Source organism: Bubalus bubalis, chromosome 6 (assembly GCF_019923935.1).
Source record: "Bubalus bubalis isolate 160015118507 breed Murrah chromosome 6, NDDB_SH_1, whole genome shotgun sequence".
NCBI classification, from domain to species: domain Eukaryota; kingdom Metazoa; phylum Chordata; class Mammalia; order Artiodactyla; family Bovidae; genus Bubalus; species Bubalus bubalis.
This window is the reverse complement of record NC_059162.1, coordinates 119,961,795-119,987,029: the sequence shown is the minus strand read 5'-3', so window position 1 is coordinate 119,987,029 and position 25,235 is coordinate 119,961,795. Positions and strand designations below refer to the sequence as shown.

The window sequence follows — 25,235 nt, the reverse complement described above, 5'->3', positions numbered from 1 at the left end:
AGAAGCACAAGATAGTAAGAAGAGGTGACAAGAATACAAAGAACTATATAAAAAAGATCTTCATGACCCAGATAGCCACGATGGCATGATCACTCACCTAGAGCTAGACATCCTACAGTGCAAAATCAAGTGGGCCTTAGGAAGCATCACCATGAACAAAGCTAGTGGAGGTGATGGAATTCCAGCTGAGGTTTTTCAAATCCTAAAAGATGATGCTGTGAAAGTACTGAACTCAATATGCTAGCAAATTTGGAAAACTCAGCAGTGGCCACAGGACTGAAAAAGGTCCGTTTTCATTCCAATCCCAAAGAAGGGCAATGCCAAAGAATGTTCAAACTACTGCACAATTGCACTCATTTCACATGCTAGTAAAGTAACGCTCCGAGTTCTCCATGCCAGGCTGCAAACGTGAACCAAGGACTTCCAGATGAGTCAAGATGGATTTAGAAAAGGCAGAGGAACCAGAGATCAAATTGCCAACATCTGCTGGATCATAGAAAAGGCAAGAGAGTTCCAGAAAAACATCTGCTGCATTGACTAAACTAAAGCTTTTGACTGTGTGGATCAGAGCAAACTATGGAAAATTCTTCAAGAGATGGAAATATCAGACCACCTTACCTGCCTCCTGAGAAATCTGTATGCAGGTCAAGAAGCAACAGTTAGAACCAGACACGGAACAATGGACTGGTTCAAAATTGGGAAAGGAGTATATCAAGGCTGTATACTGTCACCCTGCTTATTTAACTTATATGCAGAGTTCAGTTCAGTTCACTTGCTCAGTCATGTCTGACTCTGCAACATCATGGACTACAGCACGCCAGGCCTCCCTGTCCATCACCAACTCCCAGAGCTTGCTCAAACTCATGTCCATTGAGTCAGTGATGCCATCCAAGCATCTCATCCTCTGTCTTCTCCTTCTCCTCCTGCCTTCAATCTTTGTCATCATCAAGGTCTTTTCTAATGAGGTGACTCTTCACATCAGGTGGCCAAAGTATTGGAGCTTCAGCTTCAGCATCAGTCCTTCCAATGAACATTCAGGACTGATTTCCTTAGGATGGACTGGTTGGATCTCCTTGCAGAGTACATCATGCGAAATGTCAGGCTGGGTGAAGCACAAGCTGGAATCAAGACTGCTCGGAGAAATATCAATAACCTCAGATACACAGATGACACCACCCTAATGGGAGAAAGTGAAGAACAACTAAAGAGCCTCTTGATGAAAGTGACAGAGGACAGTGAAGAAGCAGGCTTAAAAATCAACATTCAAAAAACTAAGATCATGGCATGTCATCCCATCACTTCATGACAAATAGATGGGAAAACAATGGAAACTGTGACAGACTTTATTTTCCTGGGCTCCAGTATCACTGCAGATGGTGACTGCAGCCGTGAAATTAAAGGATGCTTGCTCCTTGGAAGAAAAGCTATGACCAACCTAGGGAGCACATTATTAATGTGTTTTTAAAGCAGAGACATTACTTTGCTGACAAAGGTCCATCTAGTCAAACTATGGCTTTTCCAGTAGTCATATATGGATGTGAGAGTTGGACTATAAAGAAAACTGAGCACTGCAGAATTGATGCTTTTGAACTGTGGTGTTGGAGAAGACTCTTGAGAGTCTCTTGAATTGCAAGGAGATCCAACCAGTCCATCCTGAAGGAGATCAGTCCTGGGTGTTCATTGGGAGGACTGATGCTGAATCTGAAGCTCCAATACTAATACTTTGGCCACCTGATGTGAAGAGTCAACTCATTAGAAAAAGACCCTGACGCTGGGAAAGACTGAAGGCAGGAGGAGAAGGAGAAGATGAGATGGTTGCCTGGCATCACTGACTTGATGGACATGAGTTTGAACAAGCTCCAGAAGGTGGTGAAGGACAGGGAAGCCTGCCATCCACGGGGTCGCCACGAGTCAGACGCGACCGAGCAGCTCCAGCACGGGCTGCATCCCTGTGTGACGGCACAGCCGGCAGCTGGCCTGGTCTACACACAGCAGCTGCTGCTCTTACTCCGCTGCCCCGTCCCCCGCTTCCCCCGCCCTCTCCCCGCTGCTATCCCCTGTATCACGCGTCTATATCACGTGTCTGTTTCTATCTTGTTCTATCCACTAGTTTGCTGCATTTCTAAGATTCTATATGTAAGTGAAATCATGTAGTATTTGTTCTTCTCTGTCTGAGTTATTTCACTCGGCACAATACCCTCCAGGCCCATCCATATTGTTGCAAGTAACAGGGTTTCTTTCTTCCTGTGGCTGAGCAGTATTCCATTGTGTGTGTGTATATACATGTACACACGCACACGCACACATGCACACACACGCACGCACGCCCGCATCTTCTTTGTCCACTGCTCTGTTGATTTGTTTCTCGTCCTCTGTCGCAGCCTCTGGCAGGTGTGAGGCGGTGTCTCACCGTGGTTTTGATGTGACTGGCGGCGCTCAGCATCTTTTCACATGTCTGTGTTTCTTTAGAAAGATGTCTCTTCAGGTCCTCTGCTCAGGTTTCAATCAGGTTGGTTGTTTTTTCATGCTGACTTGTATGACTTCTGTGTGTATTTTGGATGCTGACTCTTTACCAGACATATTTTCTCCTATTCAGTAGGTAGCCTTTGTTTTGTTGATAAGTCTCCTTTGCCGTGCAAAAGCCTTTTGGTTTTATTAGGTCCCATTTGTTAATTTCTGCTTGATCCCCTTGCCTGAGGAGACACATCCAGAATGACAGAGTTGACCCTTGAACAAATCGGAGGTTAGGGGCCCCAACCCTCTGCACACACCCGCCATCAGCCCTCGGTATCCAAGGTTCTACATCTGAGAATTCAACCCGCCTCGGACCACCCCATGTAGCATCTGCTACTGAAGACAGCCCGTGTGTGAGTGGACTTGCCCAGGTCGAGCCTGTGTTGTTAAGGGGTCTACTGTACTGCTGAAGTCCATGTCCAAGAACACACCGTCTGTTTTCTTCCAGGAGTTTCATGGTTTCAGGTTCTACCAGGCTTTTTCTGGCTCCATAGCTTAAACCAGGACTAGAGCCTTGGGTGCTGGCCGCCTGTACGGCCCCAGGCTGCTGGCTCGGGCGCATCCTTGCGGTTCATTCTTGTCACTCATACTCGTGGTTCATCTTTGCGGTTCATTCTTGTGGCTCAACTTTGCGGTTCATCCTTGCAGTTCATTCTTGCGGTTCATCCTTGCAGCTCATCTTTGTAGTTCATTCTTGTCATTCATACGCGTGGTTCATCTTTGCGGTTCACCCTTGCGGTTCATCCTTGTGGTCCTCGCAGAGTGGGCTCCGCCCGCCACTCCAGCCCACAGGTCACAACTGACAGCTGGAAGCCAGTGCTGCCCGACCAGACACGCAGAAGGCCCCTGTGGCTGCGAGCAGAACACGTGGACAAGCACAGTCCTTCAGGAAGGGGAGGGCACCTTCAGTGGTCTGACCTGGGTCTGTGTCACTCAAACCCGCCCCCACCCCAAGCCCACAGCAGGGCCTGCAGCGGAGCCTCACCCACAGGGCATCGGTGCGTCTGCAGGCTCCCTCGCCGGGGCCAGGCCTCCAGGACCCTCCCCGCCAGTGGCTCCCCAGCCTGGCCCGGCCTCTCCATCTCTTAGTCCCTCTTCGGTCACCCTCACCTCACCCCAGGGCCGCGTCTCAGGGAGCCAGACGACAGGGCCGTGGCACAGGTGACCCCACCCTGGACCCCCGACCCGGCGTGGCCACCACAGGACCTGGTCTGCCCCAGGGAGGGGCAGGGGTGAGCGTCTCGCCCGAGCCTGACGATGCCCAACTCACGCGAGCTCGCGGTGAAACGCCAGGATCCTGTGCAGGGCACGCTCCTGCCGTGGCACATACTCGTGGGTGTCCAAGTGTTCCCTGTCCAGCGCCTCATCGTAGTCCCCGACTTCCGCTGAGGTGAGAGAGGAACAGTAGGCAATCTTAGTGCTTATGTAAAAATACAAGCATGTAAATGCATGAACTAAAAGCAAAAAAATTCTAATTCTGTAGTACGAGAATATACCCCTCAAATAAAATTCTGTACTAGATTTTCCCAAATATCTTATGCTATTAGAGGCAAACACACAAGTGAAGGGAATTCCTCCTGAGTCCTGAACAGGAAAGATGCTGGTGAGCAACTCGGGCGGCAAATCCCGAGCTGTGGTTGGCTACATTTTCATCCACGCTTTCTCTGTCAGCTATCTCAGGACCACTGCACCCAGGATAAGGTCCTGTGTTTTGTTTCAGGCTAATGCATTTTAAATTGTTTTTTTCCTTCAGTACTTCTCAAATTCTCAAAAAACAATGACAGTCTCTAGTTTCATGTATTTTAAGGCTATACTCATTTAAAAAACAGCAGTTAAAGCCCAGCACTTTTAAGCAATACACTCTGGAGACATTTCACCCACACAGAAGGCCCGCAGGCACAGGGTCACACCTTGGCACAAGTGTGTACACAACAGGACCTGCTCCCCGACCCCACACCCACCGCCCAGATCAGGACCACCTGCTGCTGCGTCCTAGCTGCTGCATGGGTGTCTTGGCAGCTGCCTGACATGTCTCTGCAGCCAAGGACCAGGGAGAACCCTACAGCACATCTAGCCGTGTGCGTTTTCACCGGCCTCCAGTCTCTGCAGCACAGGCCCGAGGTGGACACGTCACTGAGGGACACATGAGCTGCACGCACAGCCCTCAAGCAAGAGGCACCGCCAAATGGCGGTGTGCACTGACGAGCCAGCTTCCATCTGACATGACCCGGACAGACAAAAACTGAAAGACTCCTGAGAGCCCCTTGGACTGCAAGGAGATCCAACCAGTCAATCCTAAAGGTAATCAGTCCTTAATACTCATTGGAAGGACTGATGCTGAAGCTGTTCTCCAATACTTTAGCCATCCGGTGAGAAGAGCAAACTCATTGGAAAAGACCCCGATGCTGAGAAAGACTGAAGGCAGGAGAAGAAGGGGATGACAGGGGATCAGACGGCTGGATGGCATCACCGACTTAATGGACATCAGTTTGAGCAAACTCTGGGAGATAGTGAAGGATAGGGAAGCCTGGTGTGCTGCAGTCCATGGGGTCACAAAGAGGCAGACACAACTTAACAACTGAACAATAAAGATGCTTCAACACTTGTGTTGCCAACTGTGGACAAGACCCACCTGGCAGGACGGCAAACCTCTGGGAACACTTGCTGTTTGGAGATGGTGTGTCAGGGAGGGACCAAGGAAAGCACATACCCTATGGTCCTAACATGCTGGAGCCTCTCTCTGCCCTGCTTCCTGCATCCACACTCCAGAGCGTCCACTCTACACAGAAGACACGGTCCAGCTCCCACACTCCAGAGCATCCGTTCTACACAGAAGACATGGTCCAGCTCCCACACTCCAGAGCATCCGTTCTACACAGAAGACGTGGTCCAGCACCCACACTCCAGAGCGTCCACTCTACACAGAAGACGTGGTCCAGCGCCCACACTCCAGAGTGTCCACTCTACACAGAAGACACGGTCCAGCTCCCACACTCCAGAGCATCCGTTCTACACAGAAGACGTGGTCCAGCACCCACACTCCAGAGCGTCCATTCTACACAGAAGACGTGGTCCAGCGCCCACACTCCAGAGTGTCCACTCTACACAGAAGACACGGTCCAGCTCCCACACTCCAGAGCATCCGTTCTACACAGAAGACGTGGTCCAGCTCCCACACTCCAGAGCATCCGTTCTACACAGAAGACGTGGTCCAGCACCCACACTCCAGAGCGTCCACTCTACACAGAAGACGTGGTCCAGCGCCCTCACTCCAGAGCGTCCACTCTACACAGAAGACGTGGTCCAGCGCCCTCACTCCAGAGCGTCCACTCTACACAGAAGACGTGGTCCAGAGCCCACACTCCAGAGCATCCGTTCTACACAGAAGACGTGGTCCAGCACCCACACTCCAGAGCATCTGTTCTACACAGAAGACGTGGTCCAGCGCCCACACTCCAGAGCGTCCACTCTACACAGAAGACGTGGTCCAGCGCCCTCACTCCAGAGCGTCCACTCTACACAGAAGACGTGGTCCAGCGCCCTCACTCCAGAGCGTCCACTCTACACAGAAGACGTGGTCCAGCGCCCACACTCCAGAGCGTCCACTCTACACAGAAGACGTGGTCCAGAGCCCACACTCCAGAGCATCCGTTCTACACAGAGGACATGGTCCAGCCCAGGAGCCTTCTGGGTCTCCTCCTTCCTGTCCTGCGCCGGGGCAGCACACACCTGCTTCCCACAGCCTCCCCTTGCGCTCCTCCCAGCTCAAGTCTGAAGTCACATAATGCTTCATGCTCTGAAGCATCACCCGCTGAGATACTGGAGGGTCTCCTCTGTCCTTCAGGGACTGATGCCTACCTTGCATGGGGGCTGTGATGTCACACCAGAGTTGGGGTACAGCCTGGAGCCCAAACTGGAGGTCTGAGGCCAAGGGAGACCGTTGGGGTCTCGCATGGCCCGTCTCCCTCCCAGGCAGGAAGCTAATTTTAGCCCCTCAGAAAAACCTGGGCACAGTGGTTCCCGTGAGTGTGGGTCGCGTGGGGACACTCACCCTGCAGGAGGTGGGATGCCAGGAGGGCAGCTGTGGTGTCCGTGCAGGTCAGACGTTCCTCCAGAAGGTCTCTCTTAAGCTGCAGGGCAAACAGGTATCTAGGAGGAGACAGAAGCACACAAATCAGGCCCAAGGCTCCTGGGACACACGCTCCCCATATTGCAGGAAGACACACAGCCCTGCCGCACTGAGCAGACGGTGCCAGGCGGCCTGGCCCCACAGAGCTCGGCATCCACATGGCGGCCGGCACACCACACGCTGGGCACCAGACCGCCCGGAGCCGCGCTTTCCAGGGGGCAGCTCACAAACTCGCACTCCTCGTGTCACACAGACAGAACCGCACGCACGGTTTTGTGGGAAGTAGCAGAAAGAGCCAACAAGGACAGAGCGTCAAGTGTGGCTGTGAGTCTCAAAGAGACGGATAATAAATACCTGGTCTTGGCTAGAAGCTGAGACACAGGCATGCTGAATTAAGGGGTGAGAGTGTAGCAGGGGGTGGGTTGACACGACTTACACATTTGCTCACTCCAGCAGTGAGCAGCCCCGCGCACACGGGTGCTCCAGGCGCTGGAGACACCAGGGGAGCAGCACTGCCGCCCCGTCCTTCTTGGGGCTCCCACACCAATGTCAGCACCAGCGCCTACTGGGCTCTCACCGGAAATGTGTGTCCCCCTCCTCAAGCAATCCCACCCCGTGAACTTCTCTATAGAAATGTTTCCAGAGCTCACGAAGATGTGCGCAGAAGGACACTTAGCTGCAGCTCTGCAGCAGAGAACAGCTAGACACAACCCAGACTTGCCCCGACATGAGGCTGGTTCACCAAAGCCAGAGGCAGCAACGCACACTGACATGAAGGACGCCCAGGGCAGGCAGCGGGCCCGCAGGGAAGAGAAGGAGACCCACCCGCGGCTCTGCGTGTGCAGTCTGACTCTGCTTTCTAAGACACTCATTTAAGGCCCCAGTCTGCTGGCGCGGGGACTCCACCTGGAGGACACGCGCCCGTGGCAGTCCTTCAGGGACTAGGGTGGCACGCAGTGAAGAGGCGTGCCGACTTTTTACTCCAGGTAACTTTATTTTAAAGCTTTTTTTCTTTTACCACAGATACGTCGTTTTTAAATAAATTAAACAAAGACCTTCTGCATAAACTCGGCTTGGCCCCCGGACAGAATTAGGCTGACACTCCCTGTTGCTCAGTTGTCAAGGCATATATATTTAAAAGTGGTTCCTGAAAAGGGACTTCATGGTAAATGTCAGGCATTTAATGCACCGTTAAGATAAGCTCACTCATATTTTCTGCTGTCCCTGGGGTCGGCCTCCCTCCTGTGCAGACCTGAGGCTGGAGCCACGTAGTCTGAGCTTCCCTGCAGCCCAGGCTGTGGCTCTGTGACAGTGGAACAGTCGGCAGAGACCCAGGCAGCGGGTCCAAGACCCAGAGGATCCGGGTACAAATCCACATTGGATCAGGGAGCTACTCTGTTACTACTGCATCGTCACTGTGGTCTTCTCTTCACTTGTATCCAACTCTGGGTTTTCACTTGATTTTTAGATTTTTTGCTTTATTCCTCATGATAAAGTCAGTACATAAAAGACAAGGGAAAAAACCACTTCCATAATCTTAATACCCAGGTGAAACAACTGCAAACACTTTCAATCATTTCTGCAAAGAAGCAATTGTGAATTTAAAAAAGCAGCAAAAAGAGATCCCCTGAAGAGTTTCTGCTCCGTATACTCCTAAAGACTTTCACACTTGGTCCTTCTCCCAGTTAAAGTCATTTTGTTGATAAAATAGTAAAGGAATGGGCAAAACTCTTACAAACTTCGTGCAAGCATGCTAAGTCGCTTCAGTCATGTCTGACTCTGTGAGACCCTATGGACTGCAGCCCACCAAGCTCCTCTGTCCATGGGATTCTCCAGGCAAGAATACTGGAGTGCGTTGCCATGCCCTTGTCCAAACTTTGTGCACACACACAAATCTAGGCTCATCTGGAGAATATCTGTTCAGCAGTACCCTAACACCCCACTTTTAATTCTCAAATTTGTACCACAAACTTTCTTCTAAATCCTATTTGCATTTGGGTCTGTGAGGAGTTAACTCCAACCATGCTTCTTTTAGCTGTGACACCCTGGTCCCAGCTTGGACACGGACACGGGGCTGGCTCTCTGTGTGAAGGACCCTGACCAGGCGCCCAGGGGACGCGCAGGTGCTGCAGAGGGTGAGCGGGACCCGCTCGCGGCGGCTCCTGTCAGGCAGGCTCTTTACCGTGTATATTCTTCTTGCAACTGACCCGGATCCGGTGGGAAGAACTTCACTGCCAGGCGAAGCACTGCGTTCTTTGGTCCTATAGAAAGAAAGATTTACAGTCCACAAACAAGTCACTCTCTGGATTTGCTATCTCTCTGCATGTTCTGGCAGAACTGAACTGGTGCTTTCAAATGGACTGCTGGAGCAAGTGTTTTCAAGTAAGAGGATATTAAGACGCTTCCGGTGCATGGAGTTGTTAGTCCTAAGTACCGGTCACACATAGCAAAGAAAAAAATGAAAACTTTTGTATTAAGCAGAGGTTACTGAAAGTTTGAAACCCTAAAAAAAAGACTGCACATTGAAATCTTAAAATATATTCTTTTTATTTTAGGAGTAAAACAGCGATAAAACTTACAGTGTTTATACTAATAGTAGTAGCAGTGATTTGAGAAGCCTGCGCCCCCAGGCAGCCCAGTGGCTGCGATTCTGCGCTGTCACTGCCAGGCCGTGAGTTCAACCCCTCGTCAGGGAAAAGAGATCCCATGAGCAGAGTGGCAAAGCCAAAAAGCAAAAATAAATAAAAAATTAAAAGGCCATTATTCTTTAAATCCTTCTATACTTTAGCGAAAAAAAGTGTTATCATTCAATATATGAAATGAGGACAACCTGATTACTATAAAGGAAAAGCATAAGATATTAGCTCATCTGAGTATTTAAGCTTTACTGAAGTTTTATAATAACCCAGTCATGTAACTTTCACCAACAGAAAAGAGGAACTGCTTTGCTAAAATGCTATGGCAATTGAAATGGTCTTGGCTTCTAAGTGAACAGAAGTTCCTTCCGTAATCCTCTCCCCCTCAATTTAGTTCTAAAAATGTTACAGGTGAGTTCAAATGACTGGAGATGTCACCCTGAATGTCCTTTCATAATTAGAAGCTGCACACTTACTTTGCATACTGGCCAAAACTGGAAGCAATATTGACCAGCATATCCTATTTCTCCCACAGGTGAGGCAGGTAACCAAGAACTATCTGAGCTAACTGGTGGCCCGCCCTCCACGCCTCACGCTTGACGCTAACCGGCAGAGCGGCCTCCAGGCGCAGCTGCTGCGGGAGGCGCTTCACTGCCCCCCCGCCCCGAGGTGACGACGAGGATCGTCTGCACCTTGAATCCGAACAGTCAAGGAAAAGCATCTGAGGTGAACAGAACTTTAAAGAGTTAAAAAAATGACTTACTTCGTACTTGTCTAATGATGGGTTTCATAGGTTCAAGCCAGATCTAAAGAGAATTTAAGAAAAGATATCAAATCATTAACTTACTTCTCTAGTTAATCAGTATATTACAAAACACAAAAATATTTATATTTAAGACAAACATTTAAATGAGGAACATCCCCCCCATGTCGAATCTTGATACAACAGATGCCAAGTCCCACAGGGAGGGCTGCGTGTCCCACCGGCCATGGGGCGCACTGCCACGGGGCCGAGGGGACCCAGAGCTCTGCGTGTGCGTGTGCACGGAGCGGTGTGTGCGTGAGTGTGTATGGCATGTGGTGTGTGTATGTGCATGATGTGAGTGTGATGTGTGTGTGTGGTGTGAGTGTGGTATGTGTGCATGGCGTGTGGTGTGTGTGGGTGTGATGTGTGTGGTGTGAGTGTGGTATGTGTGCATGGCGTGTGGTGTGTGTGTGTCTGTGTGGTGTGTGTGTGTGATGTGTGGTGTGAGTGTGGTGTGTGTGCAATGTGGTATGTGTGTGTGATATCTGTGTGGTGTGTGTGTTTGGCGTGTGGTGTGTGTGTGTCTATGTGTGGTGTGTGGTGTGAGTATGGTGTGTGTGGTGTGTGTGTGGTGTGTGTATGTGTGGTGTGAGTGTGGAGTGTGTGTGATGTCTGTGTGGTGTGTGTGGTGTGTGTGTGTGATGTGTGGTGTGAGTGTGGTATGTGTGCATGGCATGTGCTGTGTGTGGGTGTGATGTGTGTATGTGTGAGTATGGTGTGAGTGTGGTGTGTGTGTGAGTGTGGTGTGTGTGTGTGTGTGGTGTGTGTGTGTGTGATGTGTGGTGTGAGTGTGGTATGTGTGCATGGCGTGTGGTGTGTGTGGGTGTGATGTGTGTGGTGTGTGGTGTCTGTGTGATGTCTGTGTGGTGTCCGTGTGTGTGTGGTGTGAGTGTGGTATGTGTGTATGTGTGTGGTGTCTGTGTGATGTCTATGTGGTGTGTGTCTGATGTGTGGTGTGAGTGTGGTATGTGTGCATGGCATGTGGCGTGTGTGGTGTGATGTGTGTGGTGTGAGTGTGTGTGTGGTGTGTGGTGTGAGTGTGGTATGTGTGTATGTGTGTGGTGTGTGTGTGATGTCTATGTGGTGTGTGTGTGATGTGTGGTGTGAGTGTGGTATGTGTGCATGGCGTGTGGCGTGTGTGGTGTGAGTGTGTGTGTGATGTGTGGTGTGAGTGTGGTATGTGTGTATATGTGTGGTGTGTGTGTGATGTCTGTGTGGTGTGTGTGTGTGTGTGATGTGAGTGTGTGCATGATGTGTGGTGTGAGTGTGGTATGTGTGTATGTGTGTGGTGTGTGTGATGTCTATGTGGTGTGTGTGTGTGGTGTGAGTGTGTGTGTGATGTGTGGTCTGAGTGTGGTATGTGTGCATGGCGTGTGGCGTGTGTGGTGTGGTGTGAGTGTGTGTGTGGTGTGTGGTGTGAGTGTGGTATGTGTGTATGTGTGTGGTGTGTGTGTGATGTCTGTGTGGTGTGTGTGTGTGTGATGTGAGTGTGTGCGTGATGTGTGGTGTGAGTGTGGTATGTGTGTATGTGTGTGGTGTGTGTGATGTCTATGTGGTGTGTGTGTGTGGTGTGAGTGTGTGCGTGATGTGTGGTGTGAGTGTGGTATGTGTGCATGGCGTGTGGCGTGTGTGGTGTGATGTGGTGTGTGTGTATGTAGGGGGTATCTGCTAAGTCCAAACACATGTCAGGCACCCGCTGCCTCTGTAAACAGCAAGCTGGCGAGAGGACTACTGTGCGGTGGGGTGGCCATGGCTCCATGATGCCGATGTGCTTCTGAGCTAACAGGTCATTTGGTTTCCTATAAACACTAAAGCTCCACACTTTGACGGTTCATCTATTAAGTAAAATGAGCATAACCAGTTGAGTAAAGCAGTTTGCTCAAATCCACCCTCGAAATGACTAATTGGAAAAGACCCTGATGCTGGGAAAGACTAAAGGCAGGAGGGGAGGGGACGACAGAGGATGAGATGGTTGGATGGCATCGCCGACTGAATGGACATGAGTTTGAGCAAGCGCTGGGAGATGGTGAGGGACAGGGAGGCCTGGCGTGCTGCAGTCCATGGGGTCGCAAAGAGTCAGACACGACTGAGCGACTGAACAGCTCTTGAAACGAGTATCACAGAAGATGCGTGCCACTTGCTTTGGTAACTTGTGCAGAAGGGGTTCCCTTGTGGGTGTACAGAGGACATTTTAACGGCGCAGTCTGAGGGTCACAGCGTGCCCTGCCCGCACCGTGCCAGCAGGTCCCGGGGCACTAGCCCAGGAGCACCACCGTCTGCATCCCGCAGCTCATCCAGAGCCTCTTTTCAAAAACACACCGTGACACATACCCAACAGGACTGTGCGTTCTGGAACTCCAGGCCGAAGTAGTCACATTCTATCAGATTCAAGCGCTTCCACACCTGCGTCAGCAACACCTGGCCATCGCACTTAGGCTGTGATGAGATAGAGAAAACAGGAGGAGGATTAACCACAGGACCCTCAACAACACAGGTTTACCCCACAGGCAAAACTTTGTTACACTCAATTCTTGCTTCCCTCTCCCTTCTGTTGAGGTTCACAAACTGCTGCAGGGCTAACAAACGACACGGGCTCTGCCTTCCCAGAAACTGACGCCTGGTGCAGCTGAAAGGCCTCCGTTTGGATTCTGAGTGTGCTTAGTTACAGTCTTTCATAACTTTAAGGTTAGAGGAACCATTTTTAGCCTCAGTAAACACTTCATCAAAGGATCCTGACATTTACTAAAAATGAGTCTGGAGTCCACGTCTGTAGGGGACCCCAGCGGCAACGCAGTGTCTGGCCGCCCCTCACATGGCCAGAGAGCAGCCCCCACTCTGCTCACAAAGATGAGCTCCAGTGGACCAAAGGCTGGAGGAACACAGAGGAGGCTGTGTCTGTGGCCTCCAGGCGAGGAGAGTCCCATAAGCAGAGCACAGAGGAGAGACAGATTCGATGAAACAAAAATAAAACATTTTCTGAAAAGACAGACGCTGAGCAAAGTTACAATCCTGAACCACGCCGAAAAACTCGTGTCTCACGCTGCTCTGATGACCTGTGTGAAAAAACACACATGGCTTCAGGCACACAAAGGAACTCAAGCCCTCTGGTGATAAAGAAACGAAAACAGCAAGGGATCCCTTTGCAACCATCAAACAGGTTATGATGATGCTGGCAGCAAGTGGCGTGGCTGCGGGGAGACCACAGCACTGCCTGGATGACATGAAAACACCTCATACACACCTTTGCCCCAGCAACTCCACACTTAGCTTCCTTCGGCAGGTCACCCAGAACAGCTGCAGAGCTAACAGGCAAGGACGGACGGGCAAAGAACTGAAGGAGAGCACTGATGGACGCATCCATAATAAGTTACACATCCCTCGAAAGAACACGGAACTCTGTATGCACCATCATGGAACAGAGTCAAGACAACAGTTCAGTCAAGAAAGGGAGTTTCCATCTCTATACACTGTGACTCCCTGTCATAAAACACGCTACTAACGCACGACAGAGACAACAAATGCTACCAACACACCAAAGAGACAGCGCACCCTATGAACACACCAGAGAGACAGCGCACCCCACCAACGCACCACAGAGAGAGCTCACGCCACCAACGTACCACAGAGAGAGCGCACCCTATGAACGCACCACAGAGAGAGCTCACCCTATGAACACACCACAGAGAGAGCGCACCCTATGAACGCACCACAGAGAGAGCTCACCCTATGAATGCACCACAGACAGAGCGCACCCTATGAACGCACCACAGAGAGAGCGCACCCTATGAACACACCACAGAGAGAGCGCACCCTATGAACGCACCACAGAGAGAGCGCACCCTATGAACGCACCACAGAGAGAGCTCACCCTATGAATGCACCACAGACAGAGCGCACCTTATGAACGCACCACAGAGAGAGCGCACCCTATGAACGCACCACAGAGAGAGCTCACCCTATGAATGCACCACAGACAGAGCGCACCTTATGAACGCACCACAGAGAGAGCTCACCGCACGAACACACCACAGGGAGAGCGCACCCTACGAACGCACCACAGACAGAGCTCACCGCACGAACACACCACAGGGAGAGCGCACCCTACGAACGCACCACAGACAGAGCTCACCGCACGAACACACCACAGGGAGAGCGCACCCTATGAACGCACCACAGAGAGAGTGAGCCCCACGAACGCACCACAGAGAGAGCGCACCCCACCAACGCACCACAGAGAGAGCTCACCCTATGAACACACCACAGAGAGAGCGCACCCCACGAACACACCACAGGGAGAGCGCACCCCACGAACACACCACAGAGAGATCGCACCCACCAATGCGCATCAGGATAAGTCGTGAAGGCTGTGTGCTGCGTCTTCACGGCGCTGAGCAGAAGTGGGGGATCGGGTACGCCTGCCAGGCTCACCTCAATTATTAACTAGTCCTCGATGTTCAGGTCTAATTTCCCATCAGCAGGCATGTCATTTGTGTAGTTAAGATCTAACACATATAAGTGGGCTGAGAGGGACACATCCACGTTTAACAACCAGATTTTTTCCCTGTGTCCTCGGGTGGTGCTGAGGTTATAAAATGAGAACTGCTATTTGAAGGAATAAAAACCTGCCCTTCATCCTAGCAGGGATGCTCACGGAGAACCACGGAACGAGTACTTTGTCAGGACAGAAAGGTGAAGTCAACATGATCTTCCTGAAGATACAGTTCACAGAGAACACAGACGCAGGCCTTCCGGGCCAAGGTCCTGCGACGTCAGCCCTACGAGCTTCACGGCTCAACATCGACTAGAAAGGCTGCACAAGAAATGGGACTCGCGTAGCAGATGAGGCAATCACCGTACAGATATCAGCAGCCTTTTCAGGACAGAGGCGAAGAGACAACCGCGTTTGGAAGAGCGATGAAAAAGCCGAAACATCTTGGAATAAACTTCCAATAAAAGAAAGCCTTATGGAGAAAAGCTTAAAAACATTTTTAGGGGACGGAATCGGGGCAGAGGTGGACAGCGTCCACCTTCCTGGAGAGATGCCTGCAGGGACGTCGGTTCTCCTTCTGCAGCCCCAGACTCCTGGCAGCCCTAAGAAAAGGACCAAGAGGGTTCTTCAAGGAAAGGATTGGCTCATTCCACAGCTGATATATTACTTTTTTTTTACAATGCAAGAATGGTCAAGAAAGTTCTGAAAAAGACAAGAGAGGAAGAGGCTTAGCAGATAGTCAAATCGTTGAGAAACCATAGTAATGAAAACATCTGGTGCACGTCCACACAGATGAAGCTGGGGAACAGAGCAACAGGTGAAGAAATAAACCCAAATATGTGAAACAGGCGAATGTCTGGTAACAGTGACATTTCAGGTCAACGAGTGGGAGGAAACAAACGATCCAATAAATGTTATTGGGTATCCATCTGAAGCAAGCTAGGTGTATCCTTATGTCACATACTAATTCCAAGATGAATAAGATATCTAAACACATAAGCACCTACCCACGGAAGGCCTGCGGGGAGATGGATCTGTTTGGCACTCCGCGTGGGAGAAGACCACCGCAGCAGGCCACAGCCGTCACAGGGGGGCCGAGAGGCTGCACACTAACATAGAAACACCTGCACACAAGGAAATGCTGTGAAGTCAGAAGACTTCTTCAAAGACAGACAAGAAACTTTCAGAGCTCACATGACAAAGGGCTGCTGCTGCTGCTGCTGCTAAGTCACTTCAGTCGTGTCCGACTCTGTGTGACCCCATAGACGGCAGCCCACCAGGCTCCCCCGTCCCTGGGACTCTCCAGGCAAGAACACTGGAGTGGGTTGCCGTTTCCTTCTCCAGTGCATGAAAGTGAAAAGTGAAAGTGAAGTTGCTCAGTCGTGTCTGACTCTTCGCGACCCCATGGACTGCAGCCTAGCAGGCTCTTCCATCCATGGGATTTTCCAGGCTAGAGTACTGGAGTAGGTTGCCATTGCCTTCTCCGTGGAGGGGACTAAGATCCCGCAAGGCACATGGAGCGGCTGCAAAATAAGTATTTCACAGGTGCTGAACTATGCATGTAGAACATTGTTCGTCACCACAGTGCTTCTCATAGCAGACGATTAATGCACCCCAAAACTGCAGCACGGGCCAGGCTGCTAAACCGCTCTCTGCACGGAAGTGAGAGGACCAAGGTAAACTGTGAGGAGACACAGCCAGCTGTAGAACGGCGCATGCGCGCCACTGCGAGGAGACATAGCCACAGATACAATGTGTAAACATGTGCGGACTGCAGGGGAACGCGACTGTCCTCCGGAGGGGCACAGGGAGCTGAGAATGACCAGTGTTCTGCAGAACTGCACCACGTGACACAAAAGACACTTAAACCACAGAAGAACGGCTGGATAAACGGACCAGCTGAAAACCAGACTTCCGTACATCAGAGGACACTGGCAAAGCATGAAAACAGCAAGTAATAAACTAGAAGATGTTTGCAACACAGAAGTCCAACAAAGGTCCACAAATCATAAGGGAAAGGCAGACAGTCCACCTAAAGAGAAGTGGGCAAGACATTTGAATAGGCACTTTCAAAGAACATATTTAATGGCCAACGCACAGTAAGAAGGGGGCTTCCCAGGTGGCTCAGTGGTAAAGAACCTGCCTGCCAATGCAGGAGATGCGGGTGCGATCCCTGGGTCAGGAAGACCTCCTGGAGGAGGGCATGGCAACCCACTCCAGTATTCTTGCCTGGAGAATCCCATGGACAGAGGAGCTTGGTGGGCTACAGTCCATGGGGTTGCAAGGCGTCGGACACGACTGAGCACTAAACAACGCCAACGAAGAGAAGAGCTGCACTGCGTGACCCCAGGGTAGCCCACGCTACACCAGAGCCCCCAGGACCCTGAAAGCAAGAGGCCCGGTGGCGCCGGGACCGGCGAGGATGCACGGACGCACGGGTGAGGATGCGAGGCTGTGGGTCTCTTGGGGAAAGTGACTGCCAGGCTCCACTGAAGCCCCACACACGCCTGTGACTGCACGGTCAGCCCTGGGCACACACGCCACAGAACCGTCTGTCAGTGCAAACAGAAGACGTGAGCACAGATGTCCACAGCAGCTTTATTTGCAGCAAAAATGGAGACATCAGACAGGGTGGATAAATATGTGGTTTTGTTGACACAATGAAATATGACCCAGTGATGAAACGACAGGAAACCGCTGCTTCGTGCCGCTGACTACTGAACACGCCAGTGCCCACGCTGTACGATCACACTTGCCGCAAACTGAGGATCTGCAAAACCGCTTTATGGTCTGAAGACCAAAGCAGTGGCTCTGCAGTGGCTGTAAGGGCACAACGGGGCCTCTGGCGGGCTCCCCGGGGAGGGGGCCACGTGCACACGTGTCGGGCCACCAGGCTGCACTCCGAGGGCCGTGTGCCCAACTGTGGAGGTGACCCCTCAGTACAAAGGTCGCCACAGGGGCAGCAGGCGTCAACATCCCCAGGAGCCCAGGGGAAGCGGCCTTTCACCGTTTACACCGACGCGTCTACACACGCGTGGAGCGCCACTCCTGCCTCACGGCATCCGGACGCACGGCGCCCGAGGCACCCGGCTCCACTGCTGGGCACGGGCTGGAACGACTTCCAGCCCTGGGCCCTAATACCTTTCCCTAAACCTCGCCCTTGGAGAAGGCAGTGGCACCCCATTCCAGTACTCTTGCCTGGAAAATCCCACGGGCAGAGGAGCCTAGTGGGCTGCAGTTCATGGGGTTGCTAAGAGTCGGACATGACTGAGCGACTTCACTTTCCCTTTTCACTTTCATGCACCGGAGAAGGAAATGGCAACCCACTCCAGTGCTCTTGCCTGGAGAATCCCAGGGACGGGGGAGCCTGGTGGGCTGCCCTCTATGGGGTCGCACAGAGTCGGACACGACTGAAGTGACTTAGTAGCAGCAGCAGCAGCAAACCTCGCCCTGATCAATCTCCTCCAGTCAAGGGCCCTTTCAAAAAGGTGACCCAGAACATAGCACACCCGAGAAGCCCAGGTCCAGCGTGGTGCTCCACCTAGAACAGACAGCCCGGAGGCTGTGGCCTGAGCACACACGGGGCTCTGGGGGCAGGACGACGCCCAGGCACACGCCGGTCCCCTGCAGTCTGCAACCACCAATGCACCAAGGGCTCGACATGAGGGACAGAGGTTCCTTAGACCACAGGCTCGCAGAGCGCGGAAACTGCACCCTGAATCGTGCTCAGTAAGTAACAACTCACCACACACGCAGACTTTCAACACAACAGGCTCTCTTTGGGGACAAATCCTGGGTGGTTCCTGACACTTAATTTATAAAAGCATCGCCAGGGGGTTCTCTGTGCAGACTTATTTACATGACAGGCACTCAGATGTCTGTAAATGAATAAATCACATAATAAATGGGAAAACAGCTTCAGTTCAGTTCAGTTGCTCAGTCGTGTCTGACTGCAGCACCACGGACCGCAGCACGCCAGGCCTCCCTGTCCATCACCAACTCCCGGAGTTTACCCAAACTCATGTCCATTGACTCGGTGATGCCATCCAACCATCTCATCCTCTGTCACCCCTTTTCCTCCTCCTTCAATCTTTCCCAACATCAGGGTCTTTTCCAATGAGTCAACTCTTCACATCAGGTGGCCAAAATATTGAAGTTTCAGCTTCAACATCGGTCCTACCAATGAATACCAAGGAGTGATTTCCTTTTGGATGAACTGGTTGGATCTTCTTGCAGTCCAAGGAACTCTCAAGAGTATTCTTCAACACCACACTTCAAAATCATCAATTCTTCTTTGCTCAGTTTTCTTTATAGTCCAACTCTCACATCCATACATGACCATTGGAAAAACCACAGCCTTGACTAGATGGACCTTTCTTGACAAAGTAATATCTCTGCTTTTTAATATGCTGTCCAGGTTGGTCATAACTTTCCTTCCAAGGAGTAAGCATCTTTCAATTTCATAGCAGCAGTCACCATCTTCAGTGATTTTGGAGCCCCCCCCACCTCCCCGCAAAAAAAATCAGCCACTGTTTCCACTGTTTCCCCATCTATTTGCCATGAAGTGATGGGACTTGATGGCATGATCTTAGTTTTCTGAATGTTGAGCTTTAAGCCAACTTTTTCACTCTCACCTTTCACTTTCATCAAGACGCTCTTTAGTTCTTCTTCACTTTCTGCCATAAGGGTGGTGTCATCTGCATACCTGTTATTGGTATTTCTCCCAACAATCTTGATTCCAGCTTGTGCTTCCTCCAGCCCAGCGTTTCTCATGATGTACTCTGCATATAAGTTAAATAAGCAGGGTGAGAATATACAGCCTTGACGTATTCCTTTTCCTATTTGGAACCAGTCTGTTGTTCCATGTCCAGTTCTAACTGTTGCTTCCTGGCCTGCATACTCAAACTCATGTCAATTGAGTCGGTGATGCCATCCAACCATCTCAGACTCCGTCGTCCCCTTCTCCTCCTGCCTTCAATCTTTCCCAGCATCAGGGTCTTTTCCAATGAGTCAGTTCTTCGCATCAGGTGGCCAATAAGTATTGGAGCTTCAGCTTCAGTATCAGTCCCTCCAATGAATATTCAGGACTGATTTCCTTTAGGATTGACTGGTTTCATCTCCTTGCAGTCCAAGGGACTCTCAAGAGTCTTCTCCAACACCACAGTTCAAAAGCATCAATTCTTCGGCGCTCAGCTTTCTTCACAGTCCAACTCTCACATCCATACATGATCACTGGAAAAACCATAGCTTTGACTAGATGGACCTTTGTTGGCAAAGTAGTATCTCTGCTTTTTAATATGCTATCTAGGTTGGTCATAGCTTTCCTTCCAAGGAGTAAGCGTCTTTTATGGCTGCAATCACCATCTGCAGTGATTCTGGAGCCCAGAAAAATAAAGTCGCTCACTGTTTACACTGTTTCCCCATCTATTTCCTATGAAGTGATGGGACCAGATGCCATGATCTTAGTTTTCTGAATGTTGAGCTTTAAGCCAACTTTTTTACTCTCTTTTTTCACTTTCATCAAGAGGCTTTTTAGTTGCTCTTCACTTTCTGCCATAAGAGTGCTGTCATCTGCGTATCTGAGGTTATTGATATTTCTCCCAGCAATATTGATTCCAGCTGGTGCTTCTTCCAGCCTGGCATTTCACATGATGTACTCTGTATAGAAGTTAAATAAGAAGGGTGATAATATACAGCCTTGATGTACTCCTTTTCCTATTTGGAACCAGTCTGTTGTTCCTTGTCCAGTTCTAACTGTTGCTTCTTGACCTGCATACAGATTTCTAGGAGGCAGGTAAAGTAAGGTGGTCTGGTATTCCCATCTCTTTCAGAATTTTCCACAGTTTATTGTGATCTACACAGTCAAAGGCTTTGGCGTAATAAATAAAGCAGAAGTAGATGTTTTTCTCGAATTCTCTTGCTTTTTCAACAATCCAGTGGATGTTGGCAATTTGATCTCTGGTTCCTCTGCCTTTTCTAAATCTAGCTTGACTCATCTGGAAGTTCATAGTTTACGTACTTGAAGCCTGGCCTGGAGAATTTTGAGCGTTACTTTGTTAGCATGTGAGATGAGTGCAATTGTGCAGTAGTTTGAATATTCTTTGGCATTGCCTTTTTTTGGGATTGGAATGAAAACCAACCTTTTCCAGTCCTGTGGCCACTGTTGAGTTTTCCAAATTTGCTGGCATATTGAGTGCAGCACTTCCACAGCATCGTCTTTTAGGATGTGAAATAGCTCAACAGGAATTCCATCACCTCCACTAGCTTTGTTCCTAATGATGCTTCCTAAGGCCCACTTGACTTCATATTCCAGAATGTCTGGCTCTAGGTGAGTGATCATACCATCGTGGTTATCTGGGTCATTAAGATCTTTTTTGTATTGTTCTGTGTATTCTTGCCACCTCTTCTTAATATCTTCTGCTTCTGTTAGGGCCATACCATTTCTGTCCTTTATCGAGCCCATCTTTGCATGAAATGTTCCCTTGGTATCTCTAATTTTCTTGAAGAGATCTCTAGTCTTTCCCATTCTGTTGTTTTCTTCTATTTCTTTGCATTGATTGCTGAGGAAGGCTTTCTTATCTCTTCTTGCTATTCTTTGGAACTCTGTATTCAAATATGTATATCTTTCCTTTTCTCCTTTGCTTTTCACTTCTCTTCTTTTCTCAGCTATTTGTAAGACCTCCTCAGACAGCCATTTTGCCTTTTTGCATTTCTTTTTCTTGAGGATGGTCTTGATCACGGCCTCCTGTACAATGTTATGAACCTCTGTCCATAGTTCTTCAGGCACTCTGTCTATCAGATCTAATCCCCTGAATCTATTTGTCACTTCGAGTGTACAATCATAAGGGATTTGGTTTATGTCATACCTGAATGGTCTAGTGGTTTTCCCTACTTTCTTTAAGTCTGAATTTGGCAATAAGGAGCTCAATGAGACGAGCTCTGAGCCACAGTCAGCGCCTGGTCTTGTTTTTGCTGACTGCATAGAGCTTCTCCATCTTCAGCTGCAAAGAATATAATCAATCTGATTTCAGTACTGACTATCTGGTGATGTCCATATGTAGAGTCATCTCATGTTGTTGGAAGAGGGTATTTGCTATGACCAGTATGTTCTCTTGGCAAAACTCTGTTAGCCTTTGCCCTGCTTCATTCTGTAGTCCAAGGCCAAATTTGCCCATTACTCCAGGTATCTCTTGACTTCCTACTTTTGCATTCCAGTCCCCTATGATGAAAAGGACATCTTTTTTGGGTGTTAGTTCTAGAAGGTCTTATAGGTCTTCATAGAACCATTCAACTTCAGCTTCTTCAGCTTTACTGCTTGGGGCATACACTTGGATTACTGTGAAACTGAATGGCTTGCCTTGGAAACGAACAGAGATCATTCTGTCATTTTGAGATTGTACTCAAGTACTGCATTTCAGACTCTTTTGTTGACTATGAGGGCTACTCCATTTCTTCTAAGGGATTCTGGCCCACAAGATATAATGGTCATCTGAATTAAATTCACCCATTCCAGTCCATTTTAGTTCACTGACTCCTAAAATGTTGTTTACTCTTGGCATCTTCTGTTTGACCACTTCTAATTAACCTTGATTCATGGACCTAACATTCCAGGTTCCTATGCAATATTGCTCTTTATAGCACTGGACTGTACTTCCGTCACCAGTCACATCCACAACTGGGTGTTGTTTTCACTTTGGCTCTGTCTCTTTATTCTTTCTGGAGTTATTTCTCCACTCTTCTCCAGTAGCATATTGGGCACCTACTAACCTGGGAAGTTCATCTTTCAGTGTCCTATCTTTTTGCCTTTTCATACTGTTCAGGGGGATCAGGAAGCTTCCATAAGCCTCTTATCCTTATCCGTCAGAGGGCAGACAGAATGAAAAACACAATCACAGAAAAGTAATCAAACTGATCACATGGACCACAGCTTTGTCTAACTCAATGGAACTATTAGCCAAGGCCTGTAGGCCCACCCGAGACGGACAAGTCATGGTGGAGAGTTCTGGCAAAATGTGATCCACTGGAGAAGGGAATGGCCAACCACTTCCATATTCTTGCCTTGAGAACCTTCAGTTTTAACCATAAATATTCACATCCAATCCAATGTCATTTGTTAAAAGATGGAGCGATCCGCCACTAACAAGAGGACAAGAAACGTGTGAGGGGCCACGCAGGCCGCACACAGATCGGGAAAGGGAGGCAGGAGGCAGACTCCCGGCGTCCAGGCCGCTCCCGGATGCCCAAGGGCCCTCCATCCTGGCATCGACGGTCAAGACAATGAAAGGAAAAATAACTGGTGTGCTGCCGGACCAGCTCCGAAAGAGCAGCCAGCCCACGACGCAGCAGTGCCCTCTCACGGCTGCCACACTCAGGGTTCACCTTCTGTTCCTAAAAATGCAGACACTGACTATCAGTCGGACTGCGGTCCCCAGGGTCTGTGCCCACAGGGGCGGTCAGAGCGAACAGGGCTGTCTGACCACGTGGAGGCGCCCTGAGAACCTGCGCCCCAACAGACACCACAGAGACTGACTTCACAGCCTGAACCAGGACTGGGATGCGAACGCCAAGCTGGAGAGACACGGCGCTAACAACATAATATAGAAAATACCGGTTACTAGTGTGTGGTGCAGTTTCCGTTTTTCCAATTGGTCTCCACAGCAGAGCTCGTCTGCAAGCTTAGACATAAGCATATTGTTAAAAATTTACATCAGCAAAAGTACCATTCAAGATTCTGTCTGGATGGAAACGGGCTACAGAAGTTTCACTAACAATGTACTTCTTTATTCTTTGTCTGCGCAGTGTGGGAAAATGCTTCTAGAAAACGCTTGACTCCGTCCTTGCGCTTGTTTGTCCCTTGTGCCCTTTGCAGCTCGTTTGTCGAATGACAGGAGCTCCATCTCTGCTCCTGTTACCAAACCCACGTCTCCACGGTGAGCCCCAGGACGCATGGTTTTTCCGTCTAATAATTAGATCAGTCCCAGACTTCTGCTTGTGAATCACAGGGCGCAGCCACAGTGACTTTGTGACCCAGAGGCAACTGGAGCCCCTCGCACTGCAGACCCTCTGAAAGACCAGCAGCGCTTCTGCCAGGCGCTGTGTCCTTGCTCGGAAGCACGTTCGAGCCGGAGGGCCTCCAGGTTCCTCGGGCGCCTGTGAGCAGGGCCCCTGCCCCCTGCGCTGACGGCTGCAGGCCTGGAGCCCCGCTGGAGCGCAAGGACAGGGCAGCTCCGCCTGCTCCTCAGGGAGGGAGTGTGTCTCTGAGGCCGGGAACGCGTGTCCTCGGAGACCGCTGGTGCCCCGGCTCCTCCTCCAGCCACTCAGAGAGAGGGCCTCAGACCCCAGCCCCGAAACTGCTACCGTCCGTCAGTTCCGTCCCGGCTTCGCTCCCAGCCCGCCCCCCGCAGCCGCCGCCTGCGCTGTGACCCGGATGGACCTGCAGGCCCTGCCCTCTGACCCGCCGGGGGCCTCACGGGAAGAGCCAGCCAGCCCGCAGCTGGGGCCAAGTGTGCGGGGCGGGGCCGCCGTCTGCCCTGGGCTCTGCCGTGCGCCCTCCCCCTTCCCAGTTAGTCTCTGGTGCTAGTGAATCATCTCACGTCTCCCAGTTCAAACAGCGGACGGCGCCCGAACAGCACAGCCTAGAGCGGAGCGATTAAACTGGGGGAAGCCAGATCCACAGCAAGCGCCTAAGTCCAAGTGCAGGCGTCAGCACGATGCTGCTGGCCCAGGCGAGGCTTAATTTAACCTGGCCCGCTCAGACGTGTGCTCCGCGGGTCCCTACTCCGGCCCAGCCACCTCCCAGCAGCTCCAGGACCAGGGGTGGGGCTGAGTGTCCTGACCGGTCCCTGAGGGCGGGGGGCTGCGGTGGGGGCAGGGAAGAGCGAGAGGGGAGCCCCTCTCCCCGCAGGAGGCGGGAAGGCCCGTCCCGCTCCCCCAGCAGCGCAGAGGCTCAGCACACAGTGGGGGGCGGTGAACGAGGCCCGTGCTTCCCCACGTCTTCACACGGTTATATCACTGGCGGCAGCCAAGGAAGCAACCTGCTGTCTCTCTGATGGGTTTCAGTCGCGGGGCGATCCACCCGCGATGTTTTTATTCCTTGTCTTTAACTCGGCAGCAGGGAAAATAAGACGGAGTGTGTACTTAGCTCAGCCGTGGATCTCCCTGCGCAGCGAGCCCCTTGGGTGCTCCTCCTCTTTCTTCCGCATCCACGGGAGGTCCAGCTGGTGTGCCTGTCCTGACGTGAGTGCATTTGGGGAGGCGGCCTGCTCCCCTGTTCACCCCGACAGCCCCGCAGAGCAGAGGCCTGCTTGCAATACCCAACTGCGGGCTTTAAAAACGTCACTGGAACCTTACGCACGGACAACCAGGAATGAGCAGATGCTTAACGCCAAACTCCTGAAACAGGTGTGGACTGAGGAAGCAGGGAGACGAATCCCGGATGAACAGAGCGGAGGTGGCAACCAAACCCAGAACAACTTCACATAAAGAAAAAATGAAGATCCTCCAAAAGGTCAACGGAAGAAGTCAATGTATTTATAAAATGAGATTTCGAAGAAAAGAAAAACAACTGAAGAATAAAAGGGAAAATGAAAGTTCCCTCCAGAAATTAGAGATCAGCAGGCAGCCTGAACTGAATGGCTGAGGCCCGCGTGGGCATCAGGTGGA

At 50.7% G+C, this 25,235-nt stretch overlaps 1 protein-coding gene across 5 annotated transcripts in view; it reads right to left on the bottom strand.

Annotated features, from left to right (window-relative positions):
• Nucleotides 1–25,235, bottom strand: part of FARP2 (FERM, ARH/RhoGEF and pleckstrin domain protein 2) — a 101,371-nt gene that overhangs the window by 44,402 nt on the left and 31,734 nt on the right. For all 5 annotated transcript variants that reach the window (XM_045166205.1, XM_045166204.1, XM_045166208.1 and 2 more), the window contains 5 exons: nt 12,416–12,520; nt 10,043–10,085; nt 8,826–8,904; nt 6,566–6,663; nt 3,785–3,899 (listed from right to left, as the gene is read on the bottom strand). In XM_045166205.1, coding sequence (XP_045022140.1) covers nt 3,785–3,899; nt 6,566–6,663; nt 8,826–8,904; nt 10,043–10,085; nt 12,416–12,520 — 440 coding nt within the window. The remainder of the gene's footprint in view (nt 1–3,784; nt 3,900–6,565; nt 6,664–8,825; nt 8,905–10,042; nt 10,086–12,415; nt 12,521–25,235) is intronic.